At 50.6% G+C, this 25933-nt stretch overlaps 1 protein-coding gene across 2 annotated transcripts in view; it reads left to right on the top strand.

Moving 5' to 3' along the window:
• Tmem132c (transmembrane protein 132C) overlaps positions 1-25509 on the top strand; it is a 307153-nt gene extending 281644 nt beyond the window's left edge. Inside the window, exons 5-9 of one of the 2 annotated variants that reach the window (XM_057766129.1) lie at positions 523-666; positions 10616-10821; positions 11766-11844; positions 13097-13288; positions 23953-25509. In XM_057766129.1, coding sequence (XP_057622112.1) covers positions 523-666; positions 10616-10821; positions 11766-11844; positions 13097-13288; positions 23953-25134 — 1803 coding nt within the window. In that variant the 3' untranslated portion in view covers positions 25135-25509. Of the gene's footprint in view, positions 1-522; positions 667-10615; positions 10822-11765; positions 12040-13096; positions 13289-23952 lie in introns of both variants that reach the window. The other variant, XM_057766127.1, reaches the window with a different exon arrangement.
• The last annotated feature ends 424 nt before the right edge of the window (positions 25510-25933 follow it).

Genomic DNA, 25933 nt, shown 5'->3' with positions numbered 1-25933 from the left:
ACACCTTGAGACCATCTGCCTAGCGGTGGCACGATCCACAGTGGGCGAGGCCCCTCCCACATCAGTCATCAGTCAAGAGAATACCCCATAGCAGATTTGGTGGGAGGGACATTTTCAGTTGAGGTTCCTCTCTTCCCAGGCTGACAAACAAGATTAGCCACCATGCCACTTGAGATGCCATGCTCCCAGGCTCTGAGCATCTTTTGCAGGTAGAGACAGGCATTAGTCAACCCAATTTGGTACCTTTCTTCCCGGAATACTCAAAATTGGTTTCTGTTACTTGCCACCCAGCTTCTGTACACCTCTACTGGGTCTCTGCAATACTAAATAAAGAATATGTGTTCTTTATTGTTATTGGAAGCAAGGAAGATGGTCACATGTAAGCCAAAAGTCAAGTCCTCTTAGGACTCTGTTCCAAAGAATTTTCTTCTGATGTAGTTCCTAAGGACGGTCCCACAGTGTGTCTAACAACCAACGGGATGGATACTGTCCCTTGACTTGGTGTGTCTGGTTCTTTGGCAGGACACAGAACTCCTGAACACAGCCATCCTCACAGGGAAGACGGTGGCCATGCCTGTCAGGGTGGTGTCGGTGGAGGAGAACAGCACAGTGAGGGACATCTCAGAGCTGGTGGAGTGCAAGGCCATGGATGAGGATGTCATCAAGGTATGTGGGCCTGTCGGGGATCTGTCCCAGCCTTTCAGACCCTGGGAAGGTGTATACTGAAGTGAGAGGTTCAAATGGGGTTCAGGTACCCACACTTTGAGTGGCTTTATTCACCATTCCGCCCTCACGTCTTCATTCTGCTTCGTGTAATTGTATTTTTCAGATTTCTCAATCACTTCCATCCTTTCTTCCTGCTCCCTCCTTCCTTCCTTTCTCCCTTCCTTCTTCCTTTCTTCATTCTTTTTTCTCTCCTTCTTTCCCCTTGTTACATTTATTTATCAAATTAAGCTTAAATCTATTTACCATAAAGAACATTTTTTTTTAAATCTTCCTCAAGAAATGCCTCTGAGAGGCTGAGAACACATGCATTCGCTCACACCACTGTTACTTATCTCTTCCTTTAGAAACTTTCAAATTAATCACCCTTATTCACTATACTCACCATGCAGTGCAGGAAACCTAAATCTTCTCTGAGCTGAATTCAAAGAAGCAGGGAGCAGAGGTTGCCACTGAGCTGGGCTGGTAGTAGGTGGGGCATGGGAGATGTTGATGGAACAACACAGGATCTCGGTTGGCAGCAACTTGTTGGGAGGACCATTCCACATCCGCTTAATTTTCTAGAGGCAGAGAAGCTACCTCTCAGCCTAAGAAAGCCAGGTGGGAAGCAAATCCAGAAATAAATGCCACTGTGGTTACACAGAGAGCAACCTTTAACTTTACATAAGGGGTAATGGCATGGAGCCCGTTGCTGATCTTTCCAGGGATGCAATCAGTATCTTTAGGGAAATAAGTGTGTTCAAAATGAAAATTGCCTCCTGGAATGAAGCAGGAGGTGGTCATCCCCTGGCTGTTGACCCAGCAGAGCAGAGTGTGCAATCCTTGCTTTAATTAAGCTAAATCCTCAACTAGATTGGTAGGACTCAAACCTACAAACTTTTAGTTAACAGCTAAACACCCTAATGTGGCAAGAGAGGTGTGGAACAGGCAGCTTTAGTGTAGGATGAGTCCCTGCAATCAGCCCCATCTGCAGAATCTAGCTCCTCCCTCTGGGTCTTGGGCTCATATCCTCAGGACCTGTGCTCTTTTCCAGGGCTTAGGTTCATCTCCTAGCTTCATCCCTGGGATTCTGGCTCTAGTCTGAAGTCACCAGTTCTGCAGAGCTCCTGTGTGCGACTTGGCACACTGTGGGGAGAAGCGGGGAGTGTACATGGAACCAGTGCCCATTCTGCCACATGTGCAAGAGGTTCGGTCTAGATGTTTTCATTGTCATGGCTTTGTGTGACAAAATGGGGTTCCTGGGTTCAGTACAGAGCAGCCACCAGCATTCCAGTAGTTTCCTAAACCCATATCTTGAATGCCATCTCATAAATGGGTGTAGATAGGGTTCATGACACATGAGTATGTAGCTGACGGTATCTTGGGGGAGGAACCCTGGCTCGGGAAAACTCTGGCCTTATGTAATGGGCAGTAACTGACCACAAGTCTGGGAGTTCTCTATCATCTTGGGAGAGCCCAAGCAGATACGACACACTGATCCATGTTTCCCCATCCAAGCCCTCTATCAAGTGTCCCCTAAACAGATACCTGCCAATCATCCAATGGCTACCACTCCCTAATGGCTCCTGTCTGGGTCACTCAATCTGTCCAATTTGTCAACTTGGCCCTGTGGGTGGCTGTTCTCAGGTCTAATATGTGCAAACAGGTGTTTCTTTTATACAAATGGGCACACATTTGTAAGAATGACGTCAGGCCATCCATATTATTTTTAGTATGAGACTTTTTAGTATGAGAGATTTTATTTTTAGCTATGTGTGTGTGTGCGCGCGCGCGCGCGCACGCGCGCACACGCACACACACTCAGAGAGGCTAGAAGGGAGTGTTGGATTCTCTGGAGCTGGAGTTTATGGATGGTTCTGAGTCTCCATGTGGCTGCTGGAAAACAAACTCTGGTCATAAGAGCAGCTAGTTCCTCAAAAGCTGAACCATATCTCCAGCCCCCATGAACTTTAGAATTATTTTTGATTCTTTAGAATTATTTTTAGTTACTATAAAAGGTAATGGGTTTCCATATATATTCTCATATATATTACATATTTTCATATGTATGGCGCTATTATGTGTCATTATGCCTATTCTTATCCAATCCCTCCCCCACCCTCCTCCCATCCATCTACCTACGCCCTGGCTGGTCCTCTTCTCCACTTCAAGTTGCCCTCCTTTTTGTCACACAAATTTCATCACCTTCTCTTGTTCCCCTCCCTTTAGATCTCTTCCTCCCTCTTAGTCCCCTTTCTACTCTCATGTGCTATATGCATGCGCGCGCACACACACACACACACACACACACAATCTACTTGCAGACATGCACACATACACATACATAGTTCATTGACAGACATGCATGTATACACATAATCCAAACACTCACACACAGTATATTCACAGACACATACACACATAATCCATGCACACACAAATAATATGTTCATAGACATACACACATAAACCACCCATGTATACATAGAATATAATCACAGATATATATGCACACACATATAGCATACACACAAACTCTGGAGCCAGTTTCTCTGGACCCCAGATATTCTATATAACAGTGTCCCAGGTTCTTCTTTTTGTGGCTTCTTCCATGTGTACATAACCTTAAACACATGCACACACGTATACATAAATATGTCTAAATATACTCAACATACATAAGGGCTTTTCAGCCCTAGTTTCTTTTGTAGTAACAACAGCTTCTTGCAGTCATTTGCCAAGATTCCTGGCAGTGCTCTGTGAATCTCTCTGCCTGGAAATGGTTGGCTATGAAAGCAAGCCAGCAGGCCTGGTAAAAAGGCTTCCAAGGCTGAAGGATCTATCCTTTCTCTGCCCCATATGTAGCTTCATCAGTGCCTCAGCATCTGTCCTTGAAGACCTCTTTTCTACCTTGAGGTACCTTCGGGAGATCAAGGGTCAGGACACTGGAGAAGTGCAGTGAGCAGCTAGCCCACAGATACCCAGAACAAGGGTTGGGGGAAAATATAGATGCTGTATCTGTATTGCCAGTGTCTTGGTGGCATCACAAAGTATCTAGTCCCCTACCTTTAAAATAAAGCTGTCTCACAGCCGGTGACATGGCGTGGATCATGTGCCTGAAGTTGTTCTACTTGATCCTTGAATCATACGAGCGTTGACAGTGCACAGTTGGTGTCTTCATAAATCACAGGCTAACTCACTCGGTGAAGACTGATTGCTGTCCTGAGACAGAGGTGACAGGAAATAAAACAGTTGAGGACCCACCCTCATAGAGCCTGGCCACTGATGCAGGAAACCAACAGCAAAAGATGCAGAAATACTATCCGGGCATTGTGCTAAACAGTATTGGGTTGGGGTGACTTTGAACAAGATGACCTCCTGGAAAGGGACGGTTGAGCCTATTAAAAAGGGGGCATATATAACACTAAGTGCCAGCTTGTACAAGGCTGTCTGTACCTACTCTGGGATGCCCATGAGGGGCTCACTAAGGGTGCCGCCTCACTCTATAGCCTAGCATGTCTTTTCCAGGTGCTTCTATAGCCATAGATTGGGCTGATGAACTGGTATTTAAGGGAGGAATCGGTGGAATTTCCAGTGTGGCCTGTTATGACCTCCAGGCATAAACTCAGTGAGTGGATCCCAGGGACCTAGCTGTAAACTTGTGGCACAGGATGAAAGGGTAACTTGACCCCTGTGTAACCAGATCCCTGCTCAGGTTCCAGGACACAGGAGCAATTCTCTCAGGTTTGTTTGTCCAAGGGTTCCTTGGTTGTCTGACAAGCCTTGGTTTGTCCCAGGGATCCTGTTGATACCAAACTTTACTGAACTTACTACTATTTCACAAAGTTTCAGGGATAAAGCATCACTACTACTCAGTAGCCCTGGAACTATGGCTCTGCCGGATGTCATCTCTCCCCAGAGAATATCTGACAATATCTGAGACAGACTGTGATAAATAGGATTGGGACTGCTGACATCTAGGGATGCAGAAGATGCTCATAAGCATCCTACAAGACACATCTGACAGCTCTAGTCAGCAGGGCAAAGGTTAAGGTATATGCCCAGTGTTGGGCAGACAGCAGTGTTCTTTGGGGTGTTGCTCATGTCCTGAAAGTGTCCAATGTGGCAACTTAGTGTGGAGGCTGGAGACAGACAGTGACAGACCCTGCCCACACCTTTGCTTAGTCACTTGTATCTATAGAGCTCCCAAGACCCACGTGACAAAGACAAGCCTCCAGGGTTAAAAAAGATAGGTGTGTGGGCAGAAGAGATAGGTTAGTAAAGCACTTGAAAGGATAGGTACCTTATTCAAACTCAGTTTCTCAGTGTTAGTACAGTTGACATTTAAGGTGTACCCATCATTTGGCATGAAGGACTGTCACTGAGCCTTTCAGAGTATTGATATGCAACCCTGGCCTCTTCCACAGTATGTGCCAAATGCAGTGTTCCACCCCACCCCCTAATCATGACCACCATGATTTCCAGAAGGGGCCAGAAGCTGGGACAGAGAAGACAAAGAGAACATAGAAACAGCGTTGGGAATAGTAACCGGCTGTGGCAATGAGTCTGCCCATTTGTTAAGGCTTTTACATAGTCTAGAAGGGGTCTAGGAGTCAAAACAAAATTAAAGCCTGTCTTGGGGTACAAATTGAAGATCTAGGTCATGTGTAAGCCACAGTGGTGTCTTCCTTAACTAATGGCATTTGCAAAGTCCCCATGTCCAAAGGCCATAACCATGTTCTGGAATGAAGTAAATTCTGAGCATGCTTTAAAGCTCACTCACCTCCCAACACACTGTAGCTCTGGCATACACCACCTCCCCCCACTGGTCTCCTCCAACCCTGCCCAGATCTTCAAGTTCCTTCCTTCGGCTCACACACTATTTTCCTGACCATCTGTCCCCTGCCTGAGCTCAGAAAGGCACAGCCTGTCCAAGCAGACTGGCCTGGGGTGGACCAAATAGACAAAGGCTAGGGAAGCCTGAGGAAGGGTTCCAGCATGCTGCGGTCCTGGCTGAAGTCCACACCCCACTTGCCAGTCAGCGGCTCCTCTCCGTGCCTGCCTTTCCCTGCCATCTCAGCAATGGAAACCACACACAGAGCCATGTGGCAGGAAGGCCAACTGGGTCAAGGCCACAGTCTCATGTTAGAGTCTGTTAACATGCAGGGTTGGAGCAATCTGGGTGAGCTCTGAACTCATGGCTATAAATGGAATTCGTCCTCTCTGCTGTGGGCAAGCTGCCCTCCTCAGCAGGCCTCGGGGTTCTCATCTGCAAAATAGGATACTGTCTGTATGCCAAGCTCCCGTGAGGTTTCTGCAGCACTGGTGGGGGGAGGGCATATTGCAAGTGGGAAATGAGATCTGGTTGCATGGGAGCCGTTGACATTCTATATGTACAGAGCTGGCTCATGAGTTCAGGGATGTCCAGGAGGCAATTTTGATTTCCCTGGGCCTGGATTCTACTCATACACAGTGGTAGTCACCAAAATAGAAAGGAATTAGGCCAGGAGTCTGATTATTGGATCTGCTGCATTTGAAATGTGCATTATGTAATCATATTTTGACAAGAAGGCTGAACAGGGCTAAGGTTTGTGAGCCTACCTCGAGCAGAGATGCGGAAGAAAACAGTTGGATACTTGAAGATCGGCTGCTATTAGAGATGGCATTTAAAGTATTGTGATTAGTAATTAGAGCTACGATGGGCACAATAGGGATAGAAGATGCATAGCTGTATCATTTGAAGGAGTGATTCTCAGAGGGATCCCAGCCTAGCATCACACAAGACCCTGTGAGATACGTGAGTGTGGTCCCACCACAGTCTTCAAAAGTCAGAGGCTGGGATGAATACCACAGGCTGTGTGTCCACAAACCCTTAAAGTCCCTACTGGCTAGATGAGAGTTCCCTAGACATCAATGGTTGGCAGTGGGCACTTGTGCTTTCTCCATGGAAACTGACTCGCAGGGTCTCCCCCAGGAGGCAGGTAGTGTCCTCAGAAAATACCAACCCCTGAGGGACATCAAAATAAGACAATTGGCTATGTACCCCGTAACCTAGCTCTTTCCCTCCAGGTATCCGTGGACAGGTGCCTAATGCTGGCCCGATTGCCCACCGAGCATTCGGTTCACGTGCACAGCCCACTAACGGAGATGAAAAGATTCTGAGAAACACAGCCAATGAGCTAGAAACATTCCTGCAGGGATCAGTTTTTTTTTTGTAAGAGAACCTGTTCATTTTGTGTGGTACCCTCGTCCCCACTGCCAGCCGCTTAGGACATGATTAATTCATCCGGAGACTTCCCCAGACACTGGTGACACCATCAGGAACAGAAGGGACGATGGCTCTATCATATGTAGCACTGTTGTACCTTAGGTGTCCCTCCTAATCATTTATATATTCTGGAGAGGCAAGGTTCCCACCCACCCGAGCTCAGAAAGGTAATAAATGAGGAAAGTCAATGGTCTGTAAATTACAACATTGATTAAAGATGTGATTAGTGATAGACTCTATGCTTGGCTATTATGCTAATATGTTCCCCGATCCGGGACAGCATTTACATGCTAATGATAAGTCTGGGACAATGACTGAAATTACTTCCCATCCTCACACAGTGTGGAAGCCGTTTTAAACCACTCTTGACCAGTGAGTGAAAAGACCCCTTCGTGTGGCCCCTCCCAACTGCTCCATGCCAGTCCCCAGCAGATGGAGAGAATTCTTTCTGCCCAGCCCTGACCATCTGCCCCGCAAACAGAAGAGACAAAAGTGGGGCCCAGAGTAGCCATACCTGGTCTGCTAAAAGAGCAGGGTGACCGATCACAACAGCTATTGCTCAGTACAGGGTGTTATATGGTCAGGTCCAGATAACCGGGGAGTGGGGGAGGGGGGCTCTGCTCTTTCCAGAGGACACTGTCTAGTAGGAGATAGATATGCAAATGACAGTTGGAGCTCAGTGTGGTGTCATGTGGGTAACAGCATTAGCTCAGAAATGGTTGCCGGACTGTACCTGTATGCAACTTGCCAGTACAAATCATCTCTAAGTAGATTCTCATTGCAGTCAATGGACCTAGAAAGGTTAAGAACTTGCTGGAACTTTTCAGATTAAATTCTTATGTATGCACCACAGTTGCTTCAAACCTCATCTTAGGGCCTTGCTTTCTTTCAATTGTTTGGCTGTACCAGCCCTCACCCCACTCCAACCACTCACCCCACCCCCACTTCTCGCTCCTTTCCCGTACCTTACCCCTCCACCCCTCACCGAACTCCCACCCCTCACTTCATTCCCAACCCTCACCCCACACCCACCCCTCACTGAACTCCCACACGTCACTCCGCCCCACCCCCTCCCACCCCTCACCCTATCTATCTATCTATCTATCTATCTATCTATCTATCTATCTACCTACCTACCTACCTACCTGTCTACCTATCCATCTGTTCATCCTCCCATCTACCTGGTTCATTTATTTTTTTTATCTTTCTGTCCATCTATCTATCCATCATCTCATCCTCAGTCTTCTGTCTCTCTGTATCCCCACCCTTCCATCTAGCCATCCATACACATTTCCATCTCCACCCTTCAAGTCATTTGTTCAACCACCAGGTTGTTAATCCTTAAATGTGTATAATCATTCCTCTGTTTACCTATCAATCCACCTGTACATACAGCTATCCTGCCATCCACTCATTCACCTAGCCATATGCCCATCTATCCTCCTATCCATCTACCAGTCAAATACCCATCCATCTTCCAACCTATCCACCCATCTGTCAATCCACGTATCTAACCAGACATCCATCCATCCATCCATCCATCCATCCATCCATCCTCCCACCTGTCCTTCCTTTCATCTATCCCTCCACTTATCCATCCATCCATCCATCCATCCATCATCCCATTTGTCCATCAACCTACCCCCACATCTATCCATCCTTCCATCCGCTCTCCCAGCCACCCATTCATTCACCCACCTACCCATCCATCCATCCATCCATCCACCCATCCATTCTCTTATTTATCCACCTATCCATCCATCTATTCTTCCACCCCTCTATTCATATGTTCTTCTATCCACCTAATTATTGCCAACTCTGCTGAGTCTCCCACCTCAGGAGCAGCTACCATAAGGGCCAAATGATGGAAAAGGAGCATAATGCACTTTTCCCATCAAGAATATAAAGGTTTGAATGGTGACACAGACACATGGGGCCAATTTAAATCATATTCCGTAAGCTTGGCTATGTAAGACGAGTCAAGTTGCTTCTCTACAACTCAACTTAGTTTCTATTTTCAGGTCATTAGAAAGGCACAGAACCCTGGTCTGATTTTCAGGAAATTACCTGGGCACTGGGGGAGGGGACAGCTGGTCTAATCTTATTATGGCTTCCAGAGGTGTCCATTATCAGTCACATGCACAGAGCCACTGACCTTGGCACTCCTCATGCCTACCTGTGAAGATGGATGTATCTGCCGCCTCATTTTACTGAACTTCATTGTAGATAACAACCTGAGTGTGGCTCTAGAACATGCACGAACGCATCATTGCCTTTGGAATTTGCTATCTTTGTTTTCTCTGTCTATTTCTTTTCTTCTTTGGACTCTTCCCTTCTTGAGGACAAGGCTTCTAAAAGCAGAAATGGAAGGAGAGGGGAGGGAAGGCAAAGGGAGGAGAGAGGACCCAGGAAGTCACCCATGATATCCCACCCCACTCTCATGAGAACAGTAATAGTACAAATGTAAAGATTCCAGAAGTCCTGGGTGGAGCAGCATCCCAGGGACTCTTGACATGCTCAGGCCAGGCAAACTGGGGTGGAAGTGTGTCCCTAGACCAAAGTCTGAGAACCATGGAAGACCAATGGAACTGTGGGGGAGAGGGTGCAGAGACTGTGAGAAGGCATGTGCTGGGAAGGTGCCAGGCCCCTCAGCCATCTGGGGAGTGGAGCCGCTTAACCTTCTGAGCAGACATCAGCTTGCATCATGCTCCTGGATGGCCCCACAGGCCCTGTGCACACCCAAACTTCAGCCTCAGCCGCAGTTCTCTGCAGATTCAAGTTCACCAGGAGCTTGAAAGCCCTTACCTCCGTTTGTTCTCTGCTTTTTTTCCCAGCAAAGGCAACCTCAGTCTGAGAACTGGAAGCTGGAAAATATCATGTCTCTTGCCCATGAGATGGGCAATTATGGATGCTTTCACGAGGCACCCAGTAGCAGCCAGTGCACCTTTCCACTGGCTTCTCTCTTTCTCTGCATACACTGTCTGCTTTCTCACTCTTATTCTCTAGGCTCGGTTTCCCATTAAGCCAATGACATTGAATCCTTGTCTGGCGCTCTATGCTGGAAACAAGTGTGCTTCACAATAAAGTCAAACAAACTGGAAGCAGAGCAGATGGCTCAGTCTAGAAAGTGCTCACCAAGAAAGAGGGCCCGAGTTTAGATTCCCTACACCCGTATGGAAACTGGGTATGAGGGCACATCCCTGTATTCCCAGCACTGAAGGGGGCAACACAACAGGACCCAGAGGCTTGTTGGCTAGCCGGCCTAGCTCAATTAATGAATTCTGGTTCCAAAAGTAAGGTGGAAAGTGATACTGGAGATACCCAATATCAGGGCTTTTTTTGTGCATGTGTTTATATGCCATATGTACCTACAGACTCACATATATATAATACATATATGCACATGCATACATACATCAAACACACACATATATACATACACAAAATGCATAACACATACAGTACATACATATGCACATATATATACACACATACATATATGCACGCATATCCATACAAATGCACATGCACGCACGCACACACATGCACACATGCACATGCATGCATTCTCTCTAAAAGAACTGAATGTGGGTTATCAAAACGGCCACGTGACCTCCATTTTCTCTCTCTCCTCTGTCTTCGCAGGTGTCAGGCCACTGTGACTATGTCTTTGTCAATGGCAAAGAGATCAAGGGCAAGGTGGACTCCGTGGTGAATTTCACCTACCAGCACCTGAGCGCACCCCTGCATGTCACTGTGTGGGTGCCCCGGCTTCCCCTGCAGATCGAGGTCTCTGACACAGAACTCAGCCAGGTTAAGGGCTGGCGGGTTCCCATCGTGGCCAGTAAGAGGTGAGCCGTGGGTGAGATGTCCTCAGCCACAACAGTACTAACTGGATTTACAGATGCCATTGACAGGACCAAGGCAGGACCCAGGATGCAGTAGAAGCTGGTGTTCCCATAGCCATGATCTCCCTAACCCTGACAGCATACTCTTTGGAGGTCACAGTTCCAGGTCCCATGGCAGAGTGGGATGATGTTCACCCTGGAACAGGGGCTTCCGATTGCAGAAAGCCTCAGACCATCCCCCTGTGTGGATCACAGTTTTCCCGGAACAAGCCCATCTCAGCTGAGTGAGGGCTGCCACCAAAGCCCAGTATCTCACTCGCAGTTCTCCCTTACAGACTGTCAGGTGGTTCCCAGACAGTTCCCCAGAACCCCTTCATTTTGAAGAGTCAAGAAGAGTAACTAGTATCCTAGGGAGATGAGTCGATAAAGTGCTTGCTGTGCAAACAGAAAAACCTGAGATCCATCCCTAGACTGTACATTAAAAGAAAATGCTGGGCATGGGCGGACAGGTGGGGCACTGATATTCAAGCAGCCTACCCTAATCCATGAGTTCTGAACCTAGATGAGACTTTGTCTCAAAGGAAACAAAAAATGTCTGAGCATGACACCTGAGGTTGTCATTTGGCTCCACATACACACATGTGCCCTCTCTCTCTCCTCTCTCTCTCTCTCTCTCTCTCTCTCTCTCTCTCTCTCTCACACACACACACACACACACAGAGTGGCTGCTTATGGGGCTGTGTGAGCTTAGGAGATGGCAGCTGTCTTTTTGCCAGGCAATGCTCTCAAGCCTCTGCATTGCCCAGAAATGGATGCCTGGCTCCCGTGGGGGCCTGAGACTCCCATCTTGAGCATCGCCTTCTGAGACTGAGGCATACACCTGTCCTCTTATGGTGCTCTGTGCTTCTTCCCCCCATGTCTGAGACAGCACCTTTCCTCCCACACAGACCCACTCGGGACAGTGAAGAGGAGGAAGAAGAGGAGCAGAGAGGCCGGGGTTGTGCCCTGCAGTTCCAGCATGCCACGGTGCGCGTCCTCACCCAGTTTGTGTCGGAGGGTGCTGGGCCCTGGGGCCAGCTGAGTCACCTCCTCAGTCCAGACTGGCAGTCTGACATCACCCACCTGGTGGCTGACTTCATGAAGCTGGAGTCCCCGCACATAGCCACCCTGCAGGACAGCAGGGTCCTGGTTGGGCGGGAAGTTGGGATGACCACCATCCAGGTAGGAAGCAGGAACTTGGGCTATGTGTCCTTGGCTGGTACCGTTCTTCCTGGGACTAGGGGTTCCCTGGGGGTAAGGCAGATCACTGTGACCAGTTCATTGTCTCCATGATGGCTCCACAAGTTGACATGGGAACAAGAATTGGACTTGTTGGGCTGGTCCCTTCCATTTCCAGTCTTTCCTTACCCATGAGAGCCCATCTCAAGGGCTGCACCCATGTTCCCACCAGACTCACCTCCCACATAGTTCTCCAGACTGTCTTCTATCCCCTTGCATAAGACTTGCCTTTGCCCTCTATCCTGCTGCTGCAAAGGCAAGGGTGGGCCTGGAATTTCCCTTCTCTCTTCTTGACTCCATTATCTTGTGTGTTTAATTCAATACAATTTATAATATTGTATCACTCAAAAGAATGTATAGGATGGTTGGGTTTGGGTCAGATAACAGACAGGAATAGCTTTCCTCCACCCCTCAAGTCCCACTTGACTTTCACCACCCTTCTAGAATGTCCTGGAGGATGCTAACCCCATAGTAAATGTTCCATCATTTCACCTTCACAGTTCCAGCCCAACCCTAGGCTTGTAGGATGAGACAGGGTGGCTTTCTGCAAAGAGGCAGTGTGATGATGGAAGGCAGGGGACTGATAGACTTCTGTTATCCCAGTTGATCCATAGTTCCCTTAGAATTTAATACATGCTGCACTGAGTCTGTGTGCAGCTCTTCATGTGTCCAGCCTGCAGGATCATCAAGTACACTTAACTAGGTTGTGCACCGTATGAATGGTCCATTACCTAAAGGGAAGGGGCCGTTCCTTCTTAAAATGGAATGGATTTTGTGATTATTTCTATTTACCAACGGAAGTAAAGTTTTGGGGAAGGGCTGCCTTGGCTGCTCAAAAAGGCTCAGCGTGGAGCCAATAACAGTGACAGAAGCCTGTGCCTCCTTATGGTCTATGTTCAGGATCTCTGGCCCATCTAGGGGGGAGTAGGGGGTCTTAACATGGGTTCCTCTACCTGGAAATAGGCATGATGGCGCGTCTGTGCTCCCACTGTTTCCACAGGTGTTGTCCCCACTGTCCGACTCCATCTTGGCAGAGAAGACAGTAACTGTGCTGGATGACAAAGTGTCCCTGACAGACTTGACTGTCCAGGTGGTGGCTGGGCTGTCTGTGACCCTGCACCCCATCGCAGAGAACAACAAGGCTACCACAGCTGTGGTCACAGCTGAGGAGCTGCTGCGGGCCCCAAAACAGGTAGGGGTTGAGGCGGGACGGGGAGGCCATGGTGTTGCTTCAGCAGGAGAGTGGAGAAAGATGACTGACAGCATCCTCTCGCTCCCACCCACGCCACAGTCCCACCCCACGCCACAGTCCCACCCCACGCCACACTCCCTACCCTCCCCATACTCGCAACCTTCACCACGCTCCCACGCCACACTCCACTCGCACCCCTCGACCAGCTCCCAACCCTCACCCCACTACCAAACCCAACCCAGTCCATACTCTCACCCACTGCAAGCCCTTACGCAATTTTCAAACCCTAACTCTGCTCACACCACTCACCCCACTCCCAGCACTAACCCAGTCCCAGCACAAACTCTGCTTCCACCCCACACCAGATCCAACCACTCAGCACACTCGTACCCCGCAGCGACCTCCCACTCCTAACTCACCTCCCACCGCTCACACAGCTCCCACCCTTCACCCAGCTAATACTACTCACCCCTCAACCACTCCTAACCCCTCCCACACCCTTCACCCCTTACCCAACCTCACCCCTCTCTCACCTGTCACCCAGCTCCCACCACTCACCCAGCTACCAACCCTCACCCTAAACACACCATTCATGCAGGTCCCACCCCTCACCCAGGTCTCATCCCTCACTCACCTCCCTCTGTCACCCAGCTCCCACCCCTCACCAGGTTCCCATGCCTCATCCAACTCCAACCCTCACCCAGGTCCCAACACTAACCCAGCTCCCACCCCTAACCAAGTTCCCACCCCTCAATCTGCTTCCACCCCTCTTCCAGCTCCCATCCTTCACCCAGTTCACACCCCGCAACCCCATCTCCCCTCTCACCAAACTCCCACCTCTGACCCAGCTCCCACCCCCTACCCAGCTCCCACCCCTCACCCAGCTCCCAAAACTCACCTACATTCCACCCCTCACCAAGTTCTCACCCCACACCCACATTGCAACCCTCATCCTACAACCAACCTTCACCAAGGTCCCACCCCTCACCCAGATCACAATCCTCACCCACCTCCAACAACTCACCCAGCTCCCAACTCTCACCAAGTTCCCACCACTCACCAAGTTCCCATGTCTCATCCACTCTCATACATCACCCTGCTTCACCCCTCTCACAGTTCTGACCTCTCACCCAGCTCCCAAAACTTACCTACCTTCCACCCCTCACCCAGTTCCCACCCCTCACCCACAAACCACCCCTCACCCAGTTCCCACCCCTCACCCACATACCACCCCTCACCCAGTTCCCACCCCTCACCCAGTTCCCACCCCTCACCCACATACCACCCCTCACCCAGTTCCCACCCCTCACCCACATACCACCCCTCACCCAGTTCCCACCCCTCACCCACATACCACCCCTCACCCAGTTCCTACCCCTCACCCACATACCACCCCTCACCCAGTTCCCACCCCTCACCCAGTTCCCACCCCTCACCCAGTTCCCACCCCTCACCCAGTTCCCACCCCTCACCCAGCTCCCCCCCCAGGAAGCTCCCACCTGTCACTTAGTTCTGAACCCTCACACAGCTCCCCCTCCCACCCAGGGCCCACCCATCACTCACCTCACACCCATCACCCAGCTCTCACCCCTCACCAAGTTCCCATGAGTCATCCAAGTCCAAATCCTCAACCACCTCCCAACACTCACCCAATCCCACCCCTAACCAAGTCCCACCCCTCACTCAGCTCCCACCCATCACCCAGATCCCACCCCTTACCCTGCTCCACCCCTCATCCATCTCTCACTACTCACTCGGTTCCCATCCTTCACTCACCTCCACCCCTCACTCATCCCCCCACCCAGCACCCTCCCCTCACACTGCTCCCAACCTCACTACCTCCCACCTCTCACCCACCTCCCATCCCACACCGTTCCCACCCCTTCAGCCAGCTCCAACCCCTGACCCGCCTCTCACCCCTCACCCGGCTCCCATCCCTAACCCATCATGCACCCAACACCCTATTCCCACCCCTAACTCACCTCCCACCCATCACCCAGCTCCCACCCCTCACCCTGCTACCCATCACCCAGCTCCCACCCCTCACCCTGCTCCCTCCCCTCTCTCTCCATCTCTCACCACTCACCTTGCTCCTACCCCTCATTCAACTCCCACCCCTCAGTCAATTCCCAACTCTCACACTGCTCCCACACCCCACCCAGCTCCAACCCCACCCCAGCTCCAACCCCAACCCAGCTCCAACCCCTCACTCACCTCCAACCAATCACTCAGCTCCCACCCCACACCCACATTGCACCCTCACTCTACTGCCACCCCTCACCCAGGCTACACCCCTCACCAACCCCAAACCCCTCACCCTACTCCCACCCCTCACCCAGGTCCCACCCCTCACCCAGCTCCCACCCCTCACCCAGCTCCCACCCCTCACCCAGCTCCCACCCCTCACCCAGTTCCCACCCCTCACCCAGTTCCCACCCCTCACCCAGCTCGCACCCCTCACCCAGCTCGCACCCCTCACCCAGTTCCCACCCCTCACCCAGCTCCCACCCCTCACCCAGATCCCACCTCCCTCATCCTTCTCCCACCGCTCACCCTCCTCCCACCCCTCACCCAGCTCCCACCCCTCACCCAGCTCCCACCCCTCACCCTCCTCCCACCCCTCACCCAGCTCCCACCCCTCACCCAGCTCCCACCCCTCACCCTCCTCCCACCCCTCACCCTCCTACCACCCCTCACCCAGCTCCCACCCCTCACCCAGCTCCCACCCCTCACCCTCCTCCCACCCCTCACCCAGCTCCCACCCCTCACCCAGCTCCCACCCCTCACCCAGCTCCCACCCCTCAACTTGTTCTCACCCCTCACCCAGTTCCCACCCCTCACCCAGTTCCCACCCCTCACCCAGCTCCCACCCCTCACCCAGCTCGCACCCCTCACCCAGCTCCCACCCCTCACCCAGATCCCACCTCCCTCATCCTTCTCCCACCCCTCACCCTCCTCCCACCCCTCACCCAGCTCCCACCCCTCACCCAGCTCCCACCCCTCACCCTCCTCCCACCCCTCACCCAGCTCCCACCCCTCACCCAGCTCCCACCCCTCAACTTGTTCTCACCCCTCACCCAGTTCCCACCCCTCACCCAGTTCCCACCCCTCACCCAGCTCCCACCCCTCACCCAGCTCGCACCCCTCACCCAGCTCCCACCCCTCACCCAGATCCCACCTCCCTCATCCTTCTCCCACCGCTCACCCTCCTCCCACCCCTCACCCAGCTCCCACCCCTCACCCAGCTCCCACCCCTCACCCTCCTCCCACCCCTCACCCAGCTCCCACCCCTCACCCTCCTCCCACCCCTCACCCTCCTACCACCCCTCACCCAGCTCCCACCCCTCACCCAGCTCCCACCCCTCACCCAGCTCCCACCCCTCACCCAGATCCCACCCCTCACCCAGCTCCCACCCCTCACCCTCCTCCCACCCCTCACCCAGCTCCCACCCCTCACCCTCCTCCCACCCCTCACCCAGCTCCCACCCCTCACCCTCCTCCCACCCCTCACCCTCCTCCCACCCCTCACCCAGCTCCCACCCCTCCCACTTCTCAGCCTACTTGTATTCCTCCATCTACTTCTCACTCCACCTCACTGGACACCACTCCCAGAGCATCCTCCACTCCCATTCCTCTCCCTCATCCCAACCTTCACTCCACTCCCACCCAATCTCACCTCACTCCCACAGCCTCTTCCCATTCTTTCCCCAATTCCCTCCCCTGGGCTGAGGATGCAATGATCAGACCAGGTCAACTGCTCCCTTGTGTTTCCCTAATGATACAGATACCTCCAGGACCCATATACCCCGGCAGGTACAATCCTGCCTGCTCTCTGTCCCTGGTTCTCTGTCCCCAACTCTCTGTAACTCCCTGGTGCTTCACAGGTCCCTGCCTGCCATGTCCTTCTGAAATTCTTTCCTTGCATTTCTTCTGATATGGGATGTGTTTCCCTGAGCTCACTCTTCCCTCAACACTGTTTTGGTTCATTTCCACCCATAGTTTCAACCCCCTCTGCTCACTAAGGCCATCCTCACAGCCCTGCTGATCTCTGCCTCCTCTCCCACTTCCGTTATGCATTCACTACCCCACAGAAATCGCTGCTAACATGTACTCCACACCTGTGTTTGCTGTTGACCTTCTGGAAATGGGCTATAGGATAACTTGCCATGGGGGCAATTCTTTGCAGAGCTGACCCTCTGCTGTGCACAGTAGGCTCACAGCAAACACCATTACAAGTCACTGGAGGTTGGGAGCTCGTAGGAAGGGAGAAGGAAACATGGAGTACCACATACTTCTGAACTGAACAAGATTCTGGAGGTAGAGCTCTGGGAGGACCCAACCTGGACCTCAGTCCTTAGAGGGAACCACTTCAACTCGTGTCTGAGAATTATATTGGAAACAACTATTGTGTGCTACAAAGAAGGTCTCTGTCACCATTCCCTCCATGAGTGACAGTTACTATCCATCACTGTTAAGAACAGAAGCATTGGGGACCTCAGGACTCCACCAGCGTAGGCCTCATATTGGCTCAGGCATTTGTTTCCAAAGCTGGTTCCCACGGGTGACACACAGCCAGGAGAAGTTGGCAGGCTGCAGTGAAGCTCCATGTAAACCCCAGTGTGGACAGGGTTTGCCAGGAGTTTGGCCTGCTGTGACTGGCATGGGCAACAGGCTCTAGACCAGACAAGAAGGCAGTGGGGTCTCCAGTCCTTCACAGAGTATAATGGAACAAAACAGGCTCTGTGGGAGTAGACATACTACGAAGACAACACAGTGACTTTCAGGGGTCCTAGATGCAGTGCAGAGTTTAAGTACTGGCAGACACAAGATGCCTATTTTATGGCTGAGTTAGAGGTGCCAGCAGGTGGCACATGATTTGGGAAATCCACATGACCTCATCATCCCTGCTGTAGGGTCCATGAAGGACCCTGGAATGGTATTCAGCACACATGAGTGTATCAGCTAGCTACTGCTGTGTGACGTTTAGGACTGCCTAACAACTTACTGCAACATTGTCCCAGTTCTGTGGAAGCCCAGCTGGGCCCTGAGTGCAGGGTGTTACGGTGCTGACTTCTCATCCAGGGAAAGATCTACTTCCAGGGGTTTGCTGTTTGGGAGCAAGATCCTTGTTGTGAATGACGAGGTTCCCATCTCATAGTCAGTTATTGCAACTGTCAGGTGCCTCACTTAGGTCCTTGTGACCATCAATTCCTTCTTCCCCCACTTCTCACCTCCCTCACCCACAATATAGTCTGCCCTAGGCTCTGTCACCCTCCTCTACCATCAGCAGCAGGAACTGGTGACCCTAAAGGGGGCTATCACTCCACCATCCCCTGGCTAGGTAGCCTAGGAAGTCATCCCTGTCCCATAGAGAACTGCACCATGTGACACAGATGAGAAGGGCATCCCTCACCATGTGCCCAGCTTCTGGAAACTCTACCAAGCAGTCTTTGAAAAGCCATCCTGAGCCAGGCAGTGGTGGCACATACCCTTAACCCCAGTACTAGGGATGCAGAGGTAGGCGGATCTCTGTGAGTTCCAGGACAGCCAGGACTACACAGAGAAACCTTGTCTCAAAAACAACAACAACAACAAACAAACAAACAAACAAAACAAAACCAAGCCATCCTGTCCAGCACAGACGACTTTGGTCTCGAACATCAACTAGAGAGGCTGGGAGTGCATTCCAGCCTTGTCCAGTCCGCAGTGATGGCTCCTCCACCCTTCTCCCTGAAGACAGGAATTGATGGTGTGTTCCAGTTTGTAAATAAGAGTGGAAAAGTGATACACACTTGCAGCCCAGTTGTGGAGAGGTGGACACAGTAGGATTCCAGGGGTTTGCTGGCCAGCGAACCTAGCTGAATCAGCAAGCTTCAGGTTTAGTGAGACTCTGTATCAAGGTGGAAAGCCACTGAAGAAGACACCTAATATCAACCTCGGATCTTCATGCATGCAAGAAAAAAGATGAGGGTCCAAAGAACAGAGAAAAAAAGTCAAAAAGCTGGAAGCGCTTTGCTAAGATGGAACATGGATTAGAATGGACAGGCAGCGTAGCCTCTAGGATATAAGATAAAACCACTGTCCTCATCCAACATGACCCATCTGTCTTCATCAACCAGCAGTAATTGGATGCCCAGGCCAGAAGCAGGAGACTTATAGATAGAGCATCTTCAATTTGTTCAATTTGCAAGTATGACTCTCTAAAGAAGCAGGGTCTAAATCACTGGTGGCCACGTGTTATTTGAAGTCACTCAGCATTTATCGTCTTGGGAGATGTGTGTTGGATTCTCCAGTGAGGTTTCCAGCCTTGCTGTAATGAGACGATAGCAGGACCAGATCTCAATCACAAGGCAGAGCTGATGGAAATGGCCCTGACCAGACTGAAGTTTCAATCCCACTATCGGTCGTTCGAGCAGGACTTGGCTTATATTAACATACTTCTCTGTCCAGGGGGGAAAAGAAAAATTAATTCCAGTTGAAAAGCAGCCACAATGAACAGCGTTTTATCTCACAAGGCAGACACTCCTGTCTGTGTCATTCATAGCTTCCTTTCTGAAAATCAAGAATATGAGCCTTGCTTATTTTTAAGCTTGGGTGGGAGAAAAAAAATAAATGAGTTGCCTGGGATTCTGGCTGGTAGTGTGTGTATGAGAATGGGTGACACAGATGGAGCGCCAAGTGTAGAAACCAAAGGCACAGGGCCACACTCTGTCCATATCGGTTTCCCCACATGCTGAGGCTGAAGCAAAACTTGCTTGTTTATCTGGACAATGAAGGCCCCTCAGCAGACAAAGCAGGCAATGGCAGGGAAGGGCAGGTCCTGTATATACATCACCTACTCAGCCACTGATGAAGACACGTTCACCCACCGATGCTGCCAGAGAGACTGTACCAGACTAAAAAAGGCCAGGGATGTACCATGCTCAAAGGATGAGGGAGCTGGGTTTGGTAGAACACCCCCGATCCATTGTTCATCAGGGACAGCCCTAATGGCTGTGAATTCCTTGGCATCTCTGGCTTCACTCAAGAACTCAAGCTCCAAAGCCAGAGGATGCTTGTGAGCAAAGATGAATACACAGAGTTGATGGTGGAAAGCCAAGCTCGTAGCAGCTGAGCGACAGGATAACTGTTCCACACCATCGTGAGACTTCAAATTAGTGCAGAGTCGAACTCAGAAACATAACTATTCCCCTTTACCTTTTTTTCCCCTCACCTTTGGACAAAATCCTAAGTGTGCCCAGCCCTCTGTGCTTTCTTGTTTTTTGTTTTGTTTTGTTTCTGAAAGCTATATAGACCCCACCTAGAGCTGTTTGCAGACTTCCATTGTTGGCATTAACTCAACAGTTAGGAAGGGTTTCTCTCTCCCCCTTTTCTCTTTCTCTTCCAGGCAGCTGCCAATCTTGCCTGTCCTGTATTTTTTTCTCTCAACTAAAATGGTCACACTTTAAAATAGCGGAGAGCAGAGGAGCGGTCAGCGGTGGCCAGTGCAATCCCCCTTGCTCTACAGAACTTTGCTCTGGCCTTTCTGTTCCAAACAGCAGAGACTCAGCCTCAGTTGCCCTAAACAGAAGGAAGCAGCCTGTAGGCAGGCATTCATGCCTTCAGGGACAACCAGCGCCCAGACAGCACCACCTGGTCTTTCTTCCACTGCTGCCATTTGTCTTCATGTTGGATTGCAGTCACCAGTGCTTAATTTTGCCTTTCTTATTCTGATTTCCTCTTGAAGCTTGTAACTGGACGACTGACTGAACTGGTTCTCCTTATCCCTGTCCACCTGCCTGTCTTGTCTTGCTTGTCTTCCTAGTCCTGAGTAGCATGCTGGTTGTGTTGGCTAGTGAGCTGGCTCTCTCCTCAGGCGTGTCTTGCCTGCTGTATAAGGCATCCCAAGTAACTCACTTGCTTTCTCCCTCCCCTTATTCTTTTCTTTGAGATGGGGGTCCCGTGTAGCCTAGGCTGGCCTCTGTAACTGAGACTGACCTTCAGCTCTTGAGCCTCCTGCCTCCACCTCCCAAGTCCCAAGACTGCAGGCAACACACCTCTCAGTTTTCCATTTCTAGAAATTCTGTGTAGGTCTCCACACATCCCTGCCTTTCCCCCCTCACCTCTGCTCTCCTAGAGTAGTTTCTGCTTTAATTTCTCTTTTGCCATTTTATTTCATTAGCGATTGTTTTTTTTCTTGGTTTATTTTAATCCAGTCTTTTCCAGTTGTTCCTGAATCTCTAATATTAGTCTGATCATCTAGACTTTTAAATTATTATTATTAGTAGTAGTAGTACAGTGTGTGTGTATTTGTGTGTGTGTGTGTGCACGCGCATGTGCATGCCACAGTGAATGTATAGAGGTCAGAAGACAAATTTAAGCAGTCTGTCCTGTCTCCTTTCACCTTGACAGTGGGTTTTTGAGATTGAACTCCTATGGCGTCAGGCTTGCACACTCAGCCATCCCACAGACCTCCTGTGTGTATTTTTAACACGCCTTTTGTGACACCTGCCGCCTACCCACAGATGGAGTTTTGCTTTTATCGGGGGAGCCTTGTGCAGCTGTTGCTTTACCTTGCTCTGCTCCCGAGGAGCTCTGTGTGGTTCCATATTCACTTGGGTCCAGCTTCCAGTCCGTGTTTCTGCTTCCCTTCCCTGTGGCCCACTCCCTGTGGCCCACAGGCAGTGCCACACCAGCCCAGGACTGAATACAGCTTTCTTGTTTCCACCAGTGGCAGAGAGGAAAGAGATTTTTCAACCTGTCTTATGGAAAGAGGCTCCCACTGCCTCCTCTTGCTGTCACAATACGGGCTAAGGTGGGTGTGGCCAGGTGAGCAACCAGAAAGGCTCCCACAATCAGGACTGGTCTGGTACACTTCAGTGAGCCTTTAGGGAAAGGCTAAGCATAGCTGTTCTGGGTACACCTAACCACGAGTCTTGGGCACTGACTGATCCCTGGGTCTCCAGCACAGCACAGCTCTGCTAATTTCTTGCTAACCTGACAGGCAAGGGACACGCTGCTTAAACTTGTTGTAGTGGCATCTGCTTTGCAAGAGAGGCAGCCTCTGAGCTGACCCCTAATAGGCATAGGTGCTCTGTTTGTGATTTCTTCACCTGTTAGAATCGTAAAGAGTTCCAGGTTTGTCCTGGTAACCAGCAAGTTAAGGCTCCATCCACAGAACTGAAGGTGAGGGCTCCCCTGCAGCAGTCCCACTAGGTGGGTCTGTGTCCACCATCTCAGTGCATTATTCCTGGACTGTGCAGAAGGCAATGTCTGTGCTTACTGAGAACATAGCAAGCATATGAGGACAGAGCCAGAAGCTCTCAAACTCCCTTCCCTGATCTCCACAGTGGAAGAGTTTTTATGTCTGTTTGGGCCTTGGCTGAACGATTGCAGGTCTTTTTTGGCCTGAACTTTGCTGGTCTGTTGGTCTGTTCTAAGGCAGCTGAGTTGAGCCCACCAGGTATCATAGGCAGAGGTCACTATTGGTCACCTGACAGTCCTGCAAAGAGTATGTCATGGCACACTTCCAAAGGGAAGATAATCTTGTTTTTCTGTTCCCCCCCCCACAAAGCAAAAGGCACCTTTAAGACCCTGTGGAAGAATAGGGAGGGGAGGGGAGAGAAATTAGTCAGGGTCCTCAAGAGGAACAGGACTGAAAGAATGAAGATCTGCATTAGAAGGGGATTTAGTAGAGTGACTTACTGGCTGTGGTCCAGGTAGTCCAATAATGGCCATCTCATGATGGAAGAGTAGAGAGCCTGGTAGTTGTTCAAAGTGTAAGCTTGGATGTCTCTACAGTTCCAGTCTAGCTCAGGAGTTCTGGGTGATTCCTGAAGGGCTGCTGGTCTTCGGTCCATGATGAAAACCTGAAGTTGGATGTAATACCAGCTGCAGCAATAGGATAGATGAACTTGCCAGCAAGAGGGCAAGCAGGCAAAAAGCAATGCTTCCCTCCTCTCTGTTCTTTTATCTGGGCTGCCAATAGAGGCGTGGCCCGGGTTTAGCATGGGTCTTACTGCTTCGGGTAATCTGATTAAGGAAATTCCTCCCAAGAGTGCCCAGCCTCAAGGGCTTCTATTGATTCTGGATGTAGTCAAGTTGAAGACCAAGATTAGCCATTACAGGAGAGAAGACAAGCATTCTCTTTTTTGGGACAGTGTCTCATGTACCCCAGAATGACCTCAAGCTCCTGATATCCCTGCTTCCAACTCCACCCAAGCCCTGGAATAAAAGGCATGCTCTACCACATCTAGGCTAGGCAGTATGGGGAGTCAAACCCAGGACTTCATGAACTCTAGGCAAGCATGTTACCAACTGGTCCACATTCCCAGCCCATAGTTTCCAGCTTCAGGTCTTTGGCTCTGGCAGAATTTCCTGCCTCAGTTTCCCATCTCTACAAGTACCCATTGTCCTATGAGGCTAATGAAGCCCAGGAACAAATGGTTGGCAGATAACAAAAAACCGGTCCAGAACTGTGTGTGTTTTCTGTGTCTGGCTGATGCTGGAGCCGTGTTAGGGTATCTCTCGGATGGAAAGCATATTCACTTCCCCCACCTCACTGGCACCAGATCAGGAGTCCATGTCACCCTTCCTATTTCTTTGGTGTTGTTCTAGGATGAGTCCCTGGAGATAAGGCACCCTCCCCCCCCCCCAAGTGGTTCTCATGGTCTCTGTCCCTGCAGGAAGCTATAGTCAGCACATGGCTCCAATTCAGTGACGGCTCAGTGACACCCCTGGACATCTATGACACCAAGGACTTCTCCTTGACGGCCACCTCCTTGGACGAGACTGTCGTGTCCATCCCACAGCCCCTCTCACCTTGGTGGCCCACTGTGGTGGCTGAAGGAGAAGGCCAGGGTCCATTGCTCCGAGTGGACATGTCCATCGCTGAGGCCTGTCAGAAGTCCAAACGCAAGAGCGTGCTGGCTGTGGGCATCGGCCACATGGGGGTCAAGTTTGGATGGGACGATGCTGACACCATCAAGACTGGAGATAAGGATGAGGAGGAAATAAAGAACCATGCCAGTGATCGCCGGCAGAAGATTCAGGACCTGGACCGCCCAGGCCAGGATGAACGCCACCACGGCAACTCTCCTGAAGATCGTGAGGAAGGGGTCCTGCTGAGTGCCACCACCACTGCCAAGTCCCTGCTGGATAACAAAGTGGGGAAGAGTGGCAGGCTGGATGGGGCCAGGCTACACAGCATCCCCATAGACTTCACCAACTTCCCAGCCCATGTGGACCTCCCCAAGGCCGGAAGTACACTGGAGGAGAATGGTCTGATGCAGACCGCCCATGGCCTGAGTGACCTGGAGATTGGGATGTACGCTCTCCTGGGGGTCTTCTGCCTGGCCATCCTTGTCTTTCTCATTAACTGCGCCACCTTTGCCTTCAAGTATAGGCACAAACAGGTGCCTCTGGAAGGCCAGGCACCCATGACTCACTCTCACGACTGGGTATGGCTGGGCAATGAGGCAGAACTCCTGGAGAACATTGGGGATGTGTCACCTCCCCAGGATGAACACACGACCATCATAGACCGAGGGCTGGGAGGCTGCGAAGAGAGCAACCACCTGCTTCTCAATGGTGGCTCCCAGAAGCACATGCAGAGCCAGGTCCACAGGCCACCCGGCTCTGGGGCGCGGCAGGGCAGGGAGCTCAGGCAGGAATCTGCAAACTCACCCACCTCTAAGATGAAGAAGGTGAAGTTTGCCACCTTCACCATGCCACCCGAGGACAACTGCCCCACAGTGAACTCCATCCTCAGTGGTGACGATGACATCAAATGGGTCTGCCAAGACCTAGATGTGGGCACATCCAAGGAACTCAGAACCTATCTGGAGAAATTCCAAGACAATGTGTAGCGTTCTGGTCACCTCTCCAACTCGGACAGGTCCTCCTTTCTTCCTTCCCTTGGCGAGTAGCTGGATGGAGCAAGCTCCCAGTGGACTGAGCGAGGAAGACTGGGGCCCACAAAATGCCAGCTAGCCGTTTAGAAGCTGGGAAGGGAGGTTTTTATATTAAAGGGTGTTTTGTTTTGTTTTGTTTTTTTAGCAGTTGAGGATGGATAGGTTTCCAGAAGTTTGAGTCTCTGACTCCACAGGGAGGCAGAGTTGATCCATGACAGAACTACTCAGAGGTGAGAGGGTTATTTTCTGACTCAAGATACACTGCAGACAAGCTACCAAAAATGTTTGTTAAAAAATACAAAAAAAGACAAATAAAAAGACACAAACAACTGTTGGTTTATATTTCTAATAAAGGAACAAAATGTAAACATAGGGCTCGCTAAGAGGCGGCCTCCATTTTAATTCAATCTTCATGTCTCTGAGGCCAGCCCGTGTCCGTCAACCTGGTGCCCGGGTTGTCTTGTACTGGTTGTCTCTTAGGAAGAACGAGAATTTGACATTCAATTCTATATCCCTTTTTGCTTCCATGTCTCCTTCTTGTGTTCTAGGCTTCCATTTGATTGAATTTCATGTTTATTTCCAAGGACTGAGTGGTATATTTTCCTAAATGAAATATAAATTATATTTCTATTCACTAGATAGGGTTTTTTTTTCCGCTCTTTTTAGTAAGATCATTAATGAGTCCGAGCTTGATGTTGTAACATTAACCTGTTTTTATATCTCCCTGCTTTGTTGACCTTTTCTGACTTTTTTT

Source organism: Chionomys nivalis, chromosome 3 (assembly GCF_950005125.1).
Source record: "Chionomys nivalis chromosome 3, mChiNiv1.1, whole genome shotgun sequence".
In the NCBI taxonomy this organism is placed as follows: Eukaryota; Metazoa; Chordata; class Mammalia; order Rodentia; family Cricetidae; genus Chionomys; species Chionomys nivalis.
The sequence above is the reverse complement of the archived record's forward strand: the minus strand, read 5'-3'. Positions and strand labels throughout refer to the sequence as shown.